The following is a 12,687-nucleotide window of genomic DNA, read 5'->3' as shown; positions in this document are numbered from 1 at the left end:
GGCTTCCTGAAGCCCTGTTTAAAGTCTGAGTTTATAGCGAGTTTATAGTTGCACGTGTGCCGATTTCATTATTTACCAAAATTTCACCAAAAGTTTAAAGATCTTTAAATACCTGGGCATATGGGCAGAATCTCATACTGTAGAGACGAATACAGTCCTTTTTCAAGGCTGGTTTTTTAGCTCCTTTTGAATAATGAGTCATTTTCTTCCCTGTAAAAACTGCACTTGAAAAGGCACCACACTGTTCACCTTTTGCACCGTAATGCCGATATACATCGTGTATAAATAAAGGTTGCCTTTATTTATACACGATGTATATGAAGCATGACGGCGCGAAAGGTGAACAGTGTGGTGCCGTTTCAAATGCATCAGTGACGGTGCGAAAGGTGAATAGTAGGTAGGTAGGTTCCTGTTGGTAGCGACTGTCTTTTGCCAATATCACATAACAGTATCTTGTGCCCTAGCTGATGGCATTTTCATGGTTTCCTTGACGGTTTTAATCACCATTTCTATTGCATCAGTTCAGTTATCGCAATGGCTTGAAAGAAGCGCTAAACTCATTTTGGAGCAAACGGGAAAGTTTATTTTGCAGCTAGGACGCATGCTTATTGGGGCGTTTATTCCAGTACGTCTTAGCACTTGTAGACCCGGCATTTAATTGAGAAAATACGTTATCAAAAAGCCAATACAATACAATACGATACGATACGATACGATACGATACGATACAATACAAGACAAGACAATACCGTGATACAATACAATACAATACAATACAATACAATACAATACAATACAATACAATACAATACAATACAATACAATACAATACAATACAAGACAAGACAAGACAAGACAAGACAAGACAAGACAATACAATACAATACAATATTTATTTTGCCATATACACAACATTTGCAGATGGGAAAAAAATGAAGAAAATTGATGAAAGAAAATAAATGGCGAGAAAACCTGAAAAAAACCGCGAGGCTTATAACAAGTCAGGCTTCCTCATTTAAAATAACTAATCTTATATTAGAATTACGAGACGAGACGGAAGCAACGCTGAGAGAGCAAATACCGGTATGCTAGTTTATAAAATATGAAATTTCCGAGGGGCACTATTTTACCATAGCAACCAGTTGCAAGAATGTGACTCGTCAACACCACTTCAGTTAACGACGGTGCCTACTATTGTTACTGCGCAAACGTTCTGCGCATCTCGAGATACTCGGGCTTCCAATCTCGTTCCCAGAGCCCACATGTCTTGGCGCTGACCAAAAGACACCTGGGCTCTGGAAACGAGGTTGTCGGGCTTCCTATGGGTGGTGCCTACTAATACAGGGATATTTTTGCGCGCTTTAATCTATGCAGAGAAAGCAAAACTTAGCAAGTGATTTTGGTATCCAAAAAGAAAAGTTGGGGTAACCATGCATTTTTCAGAGATAATAAAACTTCAATTTGGAAAAAAGCGCCATACATTGCTTTGCATTGCACTGGTTTTTTCAATTATTGTAGTCTGAAATGTCAGCCGTCTACTCCCCCTAACCCACAGGGGGCGCGGGAGAGAGAGACGACGTCTCTCTCCTGCGCCCCCTATGGGTTAGGGGGAGGAGACGGCTGACATTTCAGACTGCAATTATTGTTGCTTAATTATCTCTAAAAAATGCGTGGTTAATCCCAATTTTCGTGTTGGATTTCAATAGCCGCTACTAAGATCTGCTTTTCCCGCATAGTGATTTACTGCGCAAAAATACTTGGCTATTAGTAGGCATCGTCCTTAAGGTCATTGTCAACATAGTAGAGTTAGTATTGGCTGGCAACCTTCCAGGTGCCTTGCGAAATATTTTTCGTCCGCATGTTACTTTTAATGAAGCTACAGAAAATTTTATATTATCGCTGTAAAAGCGAGAGTACAAAAGAATAAAACTGATAATATACATCGATTTTATATTTTAATAAGGGCGCGCAGTGAACTTTTCAAAAACACAACCGACGCAACTGGGCAACATCAACCAGGAAGGAACGAGATTATTAAAAACGCATCACACACCTTGGAACAAGGAAAACAGGGCGTGCATTTAAATTGTTGTAAGTTTCCTATCAACGGCTTCTACAATTAAATGCATGGTTTTACGAAATTTCCCAAAAACGTAAGCAAGGAAGTACTAAAAATACCAGAGAAATTCAGTGACGCGATTGTCTATTTATTCGGCGGCGCGAGTGCAACTTCTTCTACTGAACAAATAGAATCCATTTAACCGTGCGTCTGTATAACGTACAGATGACGTCAAAACATGGTGAGGAAAAAGAAAGTACGCTACGAGCCACAGGCCAACCTCGTTCCCAAGAGAGAGGACCCTGGTAACGAGGTTGGCCGCAGGCGAATAGCTTGACGTCCCCTGCACGTTATCGGTTCACAAGCACGTTCAAACGAAATCTATTCATTTTAAACTTATACTTGTCTTATTTTCCTTTATATCAGTTATCCCGTATAAAATTACTACTGTTTTCAAAAATCGTCACAGTGATGATCTGCGTGAAGATAAAAATTTGAGTGGGTAAATTTGGTTTTTATTACGTCTCTTTTTTTATCTCTCTAAGCAAAAGAACACGCCTATTGGCTAATACAAAGCTGTCAAGGCTTGTGATTGGCTAACAATCTGACAATGTGTTACTTTAATTTATGCAAAATTTACGAGAACTTTCTGTGGCTCATCTTACTTTAATCACAAACTCCTCTAGGCCAGTCAAAACACAACTTTACGCAACTATATATTAGTACATGAATAAGATATATGTAAGGATGTCTAATTGCAACGGACAGTTTGATTCAAACATGCCAGTTTTGGAAAGCTCCTGACAGCTCGCAGCAAATGAGTCCAGAACAACTGAACGAGCTAAATGAACCCGTTGGACATTCCTCAAGGTTTCTGATCGATGCCAATAAGCTGGGAATCTGGATCACCAGCAAAGTATCCTTCCATGTACTTCACATACATTTCAGCTGGATAACTGCATTCCTTGACTGCGGGCACTTCACTCATGGCCGCAACCCAAGCTGAGACCGCCGAGTACTGGGACAAGTCAACACCAACACGTGATTGAAACACAAGAAGGCGTTCAAAGAATGGCCACATTAGGAAGTCTCCCATTCCGGGATTATCACCTGTACAAGGAAACATAAGGTCAAATCAGCAGGAAGATGAGAAGGCAGGTAGGTGGGTAGGTCAAGGTAGTTAGGAACTTAAGGTTTATTTTTTCATGGGTTTGCAAGGATGGCGCAGTGGTGAGAGCTTCCACTAGTGTGAGCTGGGTTCAATTCCCGGTGTTGACGCCACATGTGGGTTGAGTTTGTTGTTGATGTGGATGTAGATAAAAAGAGCCACTCTGTGGAAGTCACTAAAAATTCCAATGTTTTTTATTTTTTTGGTAGATGAGTGGGTAGGTAGGTGTGTCAGGTAGTTGCTAGGTAAATGGTAGATAGGGTAAAAGGTAAGTGGCTGGGAAGAAAGGGGATAGGCACTTGGAGAGAAGGGGTGGGAATTGAGAAAGAAGGAGGAGGAAACTGGGAGAGATAGGGAAAAAAACACTTTATTTAAGTGTTAATGTATTTAGCATAGAGCAATTATTAGGGAATTTCTCCAGATCAAATTGGACTTAATCAATATTGGTTTTTTAGGAGAGGGGAAAACCGGAGTACCCGGAGAAAAACCTCTCGGAGCAAGGATGAGAACCAACAACAAACTGAACTAGAAGGGACTAGGAAGGTAAAAGGGCAGTGGAGCCAGGTGGGAAGGGGGTGGGAATACTGTGAGAGAAGGAATGGAAACTGGGCAAGAAGGGGTGGGGACTGTGTGTATAGGGTGTGAAAACTAGGGGAGATGGGGATGGGACTGTGAGAATAGGGTGTAAAAACTAGGGGAGATGGGGATGGGACTGTGAAAATAAGGTGTGAAAACTAAGGGAGATGGGGATGGGACTGTGAAAATAAGGTGTGAAAACTAGGGGAGATGGGGATGGGGGACTGTGAGAATAGGGTGTGAAAACTAGGGGAGATGGGGATGGGGGACTGTGAGAATAGGGTGTGAAAACTAGGGGAGATGGGGATGGGGGACTGTGAGAATAGGGTGTGAAAACTAGGGGAGATGGGGATGGGGGACTGTGAGAATAAGGTGTGAAAACTAGGGGAGATGGGGATGGGGGACTGTGAAAATAAGGTGTGAAAACTAGGGGAGATGGGGATGGGGGACTGTGAGAATAGGGTGTGAAAACTAGGGGAGATGGGGATGGGGACTGTGAGAATAGGGTGTGAAAACTAGGCGAGATGGGGATGGGGGACTGTGAGAATAAGGTGTGAAAACTAGGGGAGATGGGGATGGGACTGAGAATAGGGTGTGAAAACTAGGGGAGATGGGGAACTGTGCGAATAAGGTGTGGAAGCTAAGGGAGATGGGGATGGGGAATGTGAGAATAGGGTGAGAAAACTACAGGAGATGGGGATGGGGACTGTAAGAATAGGGTGTAAAAACTAGGGGAGATGGGGATGGGTTACTGTGAGAATAAGGTGTGAAAACTAGGGGAGATGGGGATGGGACTGAGAATAGGGTGTGAAAACTAGGGGAGATGGGGAACTGTGCGAATAAGGTGTGGAAGCTAAGGGAGATGGGGATGGGGAATGTGAGAATAGGGTGAGAAAACTACAGGAGATGGGGATGGGGACTGTAAGAATAGGGTGAGAAAACTACGGGAGATGGAGATGGGGACTGTGAGAATAGGGTGAGAAAGCTAGGGGAGATGGGGATAGGGACTGTGAGAATAAGGTGAGAAAGCTAGGGGAGATGGGGATAGGGACTGTGAGAATAGGGTGAGAAAGCTAGGGGAGATGGGGATGGGGACTGTGAGAATAAGGTGTGAAAACTACGGGAGATGGGGATGGGGACTGTGAGAATAGGGTGTGAAAACTAGGGGAGATGGGGATAGGGACTGTGAGAATAGGGTGAGAAAGCTAGGGGAGATGGGGATGGGGACTGTGAGAATAGGGTGAGAAAGCTAGGGGAGATGGGGATGGGGACTGTGAGAATAAGGTGTGAAAACTACGGGAGATGGGGATGGGGACTGTGAGAATAGGGTGTGAAAACTAGGGGAGATGGGGATAGGGACTGTGAGAATAGGGTGAGAAAGCTAGGGGAGATGGGGATGGGGACTGTGAGAATAGGGTGAGAAAGCTAGGGGAGATAAGGATGGGGACTGTGAGAATAAGGTGTGAAAACTACGGGAGATGGGGATGGGGACTGTGAGAATAGGGTGTGAAAACTAGGGGAGAGCGGGATGAGGACTGTGAGAATAGGGTGAAAAAACTAGGGGAGATGGGGATGGGAACTGTGAGAATAGGGTGTGAAAACTAGGGGAGATGGGGATGGAGACTGTGGGAATAGGGTATAAAAACTAGGGGAGATGGGGATGGGGACTGTGAGAATAAGGTGTGAAAACTAGGAGAGATGGGGATGGGGACTGTGAGAATAGGGTGTAAAAACTAGGGGAGATGGGGATGGAGACTGTGAGAATAGGGTGTGAAAACTAGGAGAGATGGGGATGGGAGACTGTGAGAATAGGGTGTGAAAACTAGGGGAGATGGGAATGGGGGACTGTGAGAATAGGGTGAGAAAGCTAGGGGAGATGGGGATGGGGGACTGTGAGAATAAGGTGTGAAAACTAGGGGAGATGGGGATGGGGGACTGTGAGAATAAGGGGTGAAAACTAGGGGAGATGGGGATGGGACTGAGAATAGGGTGTGAAAACTAGGGGAGATGGGGGACTGTGCGAATAAGGTGTGGAAGCTAAGGGAGATGGGGATGGGGAATGTGAGAATAGGGTGAGAAAACTACAGGAGATGGGGATGGGGACTGTAAGAATAGGGTGTAAAAACTAGGGGAGATGGGGATGGGTTACTGTGAGAATAGGGTGAGAAAACTACGGGAGATGGGGATGGGGACTGTGAGAATAGGGCGAGAAAGCTAGGGGAGATGGGGATAGGGACTGTGAGAATAGGGTGAGAAAGCTAGGGGAGATGGGGATGGGGACTGTGAGAATAAGGTGTGAAAACTACGGGAGATGGGGATGGGGACTGTGAGAATAGGGTGTGAAAACTAGGGGAGATGGGGATAGGGACTGTGAGAATAGGGTGAGAAAGCTAGGGGAGATGGGGATGGGGACTGTGAGAATAGGGTGAAAAAGCTAGGGGAGATGAGGATGGGGACTGTGAGAATAAGGTGTGAAAACTAGGGGAGAGCGGGATGGGGACTGTGAGAATAGGGTGAAAAAACTAGGGGAGATGGGGATGGGAACTGTGAGAATAGGGTGTGAAAACTAGGGGAGATGGGGATAGGGACTGTGAGAATAGGGTGAGAAAGCTAGGGGAGATGGGGATGGGGACTGTGAGAATAGGGTGAAAAAGCTAGGGGAGATGAGGATGGGGACTGTGAGAATAAGGTGTGAAAACTAGGGGAGAGCGGGATGGGGACTGTGAGAATAGGGTGAAAAAACTAGGGGAGATGGGGATGGGAACTGTGAGAATAGGGTGTGAAAACTAGGGGAGATGGGGATGGAGACTGTGAGAATAGGGTGTAAAAACTAGGGGAGATGGGGATGGGGACTGTGAGAATAGGGTGAGAAAACTAGGGGAGATGGGAATGGGACTGTGAGAATAGGGTGTGAAAAATAGGGGAGATGGGAATGGGACTGTGAGAATAGGGTGTGAAAACTAGGGGAGATGGGGATGGAGACTGAGAATAGGGTGTAAAAACTAGGGGAGATGGGGATGGGGACTGTGAGAATAGGGTGTGAAAACTAGGGGAGATGGGAATGGGACTGTGAGAATAGGGTGTGAAAACTAGGGGAGATGGGGATGGAGACTGTGAGAATAGGGTGTAAAAACTAGGGGAGATGGGGATGGGGACTGTGAGAATAAGGTGTGAAAACTAGGGGAGATGGGAATGGGACTGTGAGAATAGGGTGTGAAAACTAGGGGAGATGGGGATGGGGGACTGTGAGAATAGGGTGTGAAAACTAGGGGAGATGGGGATGGGGGACTGTGAGAATAGGGTGAGAAAGCTAGGGGAGATGGGGATGGGGGACTGTGAGAATAAGGTGTGAAAACTAGGGGAGATGGGGATGGGGGACTGTGAGAATAAGGGGTGAAAACTAGGGGAGATAAGGATGGGGGACTGTGAGAATAGGGTGTGAAAACTAGGGGAGATGGGGATGGGGGACTGTGAGAATAGGGTGTGAAAAGTAGGGGAGATAGGGATGGGGACTGGCATTGGTGAGGGGACAGCAAGTGAAAAAAAACAAAAAATTTAGATTGGTGGAGGTAGGAAAGGTGGAACTGCAGGTGTGGTGTTACAAAGAAAGCAAGATATTGATACCCTGGCCATGAACTAAATAATCCTAGGAGTAGAAAGAGAGATTTTGAGAAAAGTTTATTTCCTCCAAGGAAATGCAATAATGGAAGCACATGCTAACTTTCAGAATTTGGTGAATTAATTTATGTTTAAAATCTTTCGGCCTTCCTAAATACTCTTGGTTTGCTTGCAATGATTAAAGGTTGTTGATAAAATCCAAACAGCAAAAATATAATACAACAGATAAAATATTGAGGCAATGTTTCTAGAAGGAATTCAAGGCAAAATGCAAACACTGTGGTGAATATGAGCTAAAAAAACAACAACAACAACAACAAAATGCGACCTGAAATGCACCTTAGGTCAGTGATGTGCCAACTCCTTAATTCAAATAGAATCTTCAGATTGCTGTTTAATGATCCAAAATGATCAAATCAGACTCTCTGTGTTGAGTTAGCGACCCTGTAATCTTAAGTGATGTAATAAGAAAAAACTGTGCTATTCCGTCTGCTTCTATACTGTGGGTAGTCGCTTGTGGTGTAGAGTCAATCATGGCTGGCAAACCATATTTTTAAAGTATGTTACTTATAATCGTTACAGCTCACCTCCAATATGTTTCTTGTTCTCTTTCAAATGCTTCTCAAAGACAGCCAGTTGTTTGTTCAATTCTTTCTTACCTTCTTCATCACCTTTAAGGCTTTTGAACATTGTGGAAATGATCTGAAAAAGAAAAATTATATTTAATTATTCACAATTACAGTGCAACGAACTCAACCGGGGCCACCGAAAAAATTGGCATTTTGAAATTTAAAGAAATGTTCTCATTTTTGATTGGCTTACAAACTACCAAAGCCAGACTCCTTTGTTATCAATGTTACTTGTGATTGGCTGATCAACGTTGGGTGACCCCAGTTGAGTTTGTTGCACTGTAAGTGACAAGAAATAAGGTGCGGTCTTTTCTTAAAATATCAAGAGAGTGGTACCTCTAGCATTTCTTATCATAAATTAATTTGGGGCCCAGATACCCTAAAAGCTGCTACGTACAATCCTTGACGTAACTTCTGAGTTCTTGGGACAGACTCCATTTTTTGTTATCTCTTATAATAGGCATGCTGCCACTTCACCCCTCTTAAAGTGTTGAGCCTGTGTTCAGAAGGCAACTAAATGGGGGGGGGGGGGAGGGGTGGGGGGCAAAAATTGTACTAAACAACGCATTAAGTGTCATTTCATATTAGGAGATATAGAATATTGACATTTAAGATATAAATGCTTTTATTAATTTAACTTTTGTCCCAAGGATTTTTGTCCAGGATTGTAGGATGATGCTGATATTTTGTCTTTATGGCATATTTGGCTAAAATTTATTTAAACACACAGAGAAGGACCATTTTAAACCAAGAATTGCAACTCTATATACTTTAGCTAAAACCAAGTAGAAAGCACCTGCAGCCTGTCATTTTAATTTAACTGGAAATTTCTCGCTGTTTCTAACTGTTTTTTTGCTTTACCATTGTCTAATGTTATTGCGTTACATATCATCAGATATTGAATGTTCCTACATGTAATTACCTAAAATTATATAATTATTGATGTATTTAAGAATGCTTTTATATAAAATATAAATAAATGCAACATCTCTGGACTGAAGAAAACTACATTGTCAATCCTTACTGCACTTCCTGTGGTTTCAACAAACATTCGCTGCTTGTATTTTGCATAGGAATCTTTAGGATACAACTGGGCCTTATCAGGAAACAAATCTTCCAGGTAATCTGAAAGGGAAACAAATGATCATTCAAATAGCGATAGTGAGATCTTTGTTGAACAATGAAACCTGATTGGTACAAATTATTACAAACTGTTCTCTAATTCTCTACACATGTCCACACATCCAGATCCTGGGGACTGGAGTTGAGGGGGTTGCAGCACCCCTAAATTATATGGAGTAGATTGTGCAGTTCCAGAAAATATCCATACTCCCCCCATTTGCACTCCCCTCCCCCGAAAAAGTCCACTTTAGCTTCATACTTTGCTTGTTCTAAAATTTTGGCCTCTAAGATTCCCCCCCCCCCCCTCCTTGGAATTTCCAATGGGGTAGGTATGGATTTTGTTTGGAACTGCACAATGCCATGTTAATGCTTTTTTTTTTTTAATATTTTTGTGGTGTAGCATTGCCCCCCTTACCTCCATTACAGACTCTGAGAATGCCTTTCATAAATTCCTGACAATTCATTGGTAAATTCCTGGTTTAATTCTACATTCAGTAGAGTCTTATTGGAGAGGAAAGATCGCATGACAAGCTCAAAGGGGGTCTGCAGAGGAGGCTTCTGCAGCTAAGAAGGTGTCGCAGTTTTTCCCATCACAAAGTACCTACCACAACAAATCGCAGACTCATATATGACCTTTCCATCAGGGTGTTCAATCACCGGCACTTTTCCTACAGGGTTCACATCAAAGAACCACTCTGGTTTGTCCTTTAAGTTGATGTTTATGCACTCATATTCTATACCCTTGGCCGCAAGGACTAGGCGGGTTCTCTGTAAAACAAAGCAATAAATACACAACTAGTGATAAACAAGCAAAGCATGTCCCAATAATCTATTACAGTTAAATTTTCCCAAAAAAAAAATTCAGACCAAAAAATGTAATTTTCCGGTGCCCTAAAATACAGACCTAACCTTTAAAATTCCTGCCCATTTCTGTAAAATCCATACTCATTTTCTGACATTCAGACAAAAATTGCTAGCCTGTTCCAAGTGTTCTGACAAAAGGGAGGTGCGTGAAGAAAATATTGCAATTGCATTTCTGAGCAAATAAATTAAAAAAGGCAACAAAACTGAAGGGAAAAGGTAATAGAACGGTCTTTTCTTGCTTTTTATCATATTTTGTCAGTGTATATACTAAATTAAATATTATTTGCACATATCACAACAATTGTCTTGGCGTGCTCCCCACTAGTATGCCTGGAACAACAACAACGTTTATTTGTACTGTAATGTCAATGAAAAAATACATATAATATAAAAATTTCTACCTATCATACCCTTTGAGGCTGCAAAAACCTATATAGCTTATAAAGGGAGTATACCCCTCCCCAACCCCCCCCCCCCCCCCCTTTCGAGGACAGGAGGCAGTCGAGTCTGTGTGGTGTCGTAAAGATCGATGGTAGCAGAGTCATACAAGACTCAGTAAAGTTGCAAAGTATTGCTTCACCTGATAACTTGCCACAGTAAAACCACTGGGCCAGTTCATTAAGTGTCAATGCTACGCACTCAGAGCACATTGGGCGGTCGCTAGCATTGTCTTTGCAGCTCTAGTTTAGGTCTTCCACCGACCCATTTCTTCCACGGCGTGCACTTATATTTCTTCGCTGTGTTTGTGCCTTGTCATGTTTACGGGTTTATGGGCCTCTATCATTTGTATTCTATAGTTCTGTTGTGATAGATTTAGTATTTTAAAGTATATTTGTATTTGTATTTGTAGGATTTTTTTAAAAAACTGTCTGATCCCAAAGGTTTCCTGAAGCCCTGTTTAAAGTCTGAGTTTGCAAGTGTGTGGATCTCATTATTTACAAAAAATTCACCAAAAGCTTAAATACCTGGGCATATGGACAGAATCTCATACTGTAGAGACGAATACAGTCCTTTTTCAAGGCTGGTTTTTCAGCTCCTTTTGAATAATGAGTCATTTTTTTCCCTGTAAAAACTGCACTTGAAAAGGCACCACAATGTTCACCTTTTGCACCGTCATGCTGATCGCGCGACACCTGGTACTTAGTTCCGGTGAATTAGCACCGATGCCAGTCACGCAATGGCCACCTCCAAACCCATTTCCGTTTGTATCGACTGGCTTAAGTTTTTTCGCGCTATTAACCAATATTTTCCTTGACGTTTTAACATTTTAGCCCAAAAAACAGTTAAAGAAAGTAACGTTGAAAAGTGTCAAGACCATACCACCGTACATGCATTCGACCCCAGGGCCCAGTTGATCGGAAGCCGATTATTACAGTGCGACGCGCCTTACCGTGCCCACCCAACAAACTTTTTTTACAAGTTAGCCAATCAAGATATCTTCCTCCTTGTTCATAAAATACAAAACGACATGTTTTCAATAATTCGTTGTTGCGTGACTTTTGCAAATTGCAAGGAGGCGTGACCGGTTATCAAATTGGCGTATCCTGATTGGCTTGTAAAAAAAGTTTGTTGGGTGGCCAGCGTTGGTAGTGCGACGCGCCATACTTACCGTGATAAAAAAATTAACCGCGGTTTTCATCTCGCTTTAATACTAAAATTGTCGCTAGCATTGTCTTTGCAGCTCTAGTTTAGCTCTCCCACCCACCCATTTCTTTCAGGGCGTGCAGTTTCTATATTTCTTCGCTGTGTATGTACCTTGTCATGTTTACGTCGGTTCATGGGGCTCCATCATTTGTATTCTATAGTTCTATTGTGATATATAGATTTAGTATATTTGTATATGTATTTGTAGGATTTTTTTAAAAAACCGTCTAATCCCAAAGGCTTCCTGAAGCCCTGTTTAAAGTCTGAGTTTATAGCGAGTTTATAGTTGCACGCGTGCCGATTTCATTATTTACAAAAATTTCACCAAAAGTTTAAAGATCTTTAAATACCTGGGCATATTGCCCGGGGGGGGGGGGGGGGGCACTTGGCCCATGTTTAGGTATAGGGGTGCCACTGGGGGTTTGAAACCCTGACCCTGTTTAGGACGAAAATAACCTTAAATACCTACCCTGTGTAGGACAGCGCCCTCTATAATTTTTAAGACCCTATTCAGGACAAAGGACAACATCTATCTCTTGTCTTACACAAGTGTTTATTGGAAATAGTAATAACATTTAAAGGCCCACTATCACTTACCGGACGTGATGTTCCACGCATTGAAACGCGAATACCAATCACAACAGATAAAATAATACACTTCCTAGAAGTGATGGCGAAAACAGCGGTGAACCTTAAGTGGAAACTCAATTGACGTGAAGCATTGTTCACTAAAATAAATACACTGACTAACGTCTCTGATTTCGGATTCCCAAATACAAGACGACAGTCTTGCAACCATACCCTGTCTAGGACGGGTCCAGGACAGACTGGCTTGAAATTATATACCCTGTTCAGGACAGAGACGCCAAAAACCATACCCTATCCAGCGGCACGTCCCCGTATAGCTCATATAGGGGAGTGCCCCCCCCGGGGAGGGGGGGCGTATGGACAGAATCTCATACTGTAGAGACGAATACAGTCCTTTTTCAAGGCTGGTTTTTCAGCTC

At 42.8% G+C, this 12,687-nt stretch overlaps 1 protein-coding gene across 1 annotated transcript; it reads right to left on the bottom strand.

The window, feature by feature from the left end:
- Positions 1–2,552: 2,552 nt before the first annotated feature.
- On the bottom strand, positions 2,553–11,176 carry LOC146453813 (glutathione S-transferase omega-1-like). The gene is made up of 5 exons (XM_085096214.1): positions 11,002–11,176; positions 9,778–9,940; positions 9,075–9,175; positions 8,009–8,123; positions 2,553–3,169 (listed from the first exon to the last, which is right to left on the bottom strand). Exons 1-5 carry the CDS (start codon positions 11,089–11,091, stop codon positions 2,925–2,927), a joined length of 714 nt encoding a protein of 237 aa, XP_084952340.1. The 5' UTR covers positions 11,092–11,176; the 3' UTR covers positions 2,553–2,924.
- Positions 11,177–12,687: the final 1,511 nt, after the last annotated feature.

This window comes from Pavona decussata, unplaced genomic scaffold, assembly GCF_977016875.1.
Source record: "Pavona decussata unplaced genomic scaffold, jaPavDecu1.1 SCAFFOLD_322, whole genome shotgun sequence".
Classification (NCBI taxonomy): domain Eukaryota; kingdom Metazoa; phylum Cnidaria; class Anthozoa; order Scleractinia; family Agariciidae; genus Pavona; species Pavona decussata.
This window is presented reverse-complemented; position numbering and strand designations above follow the sequence as displayed.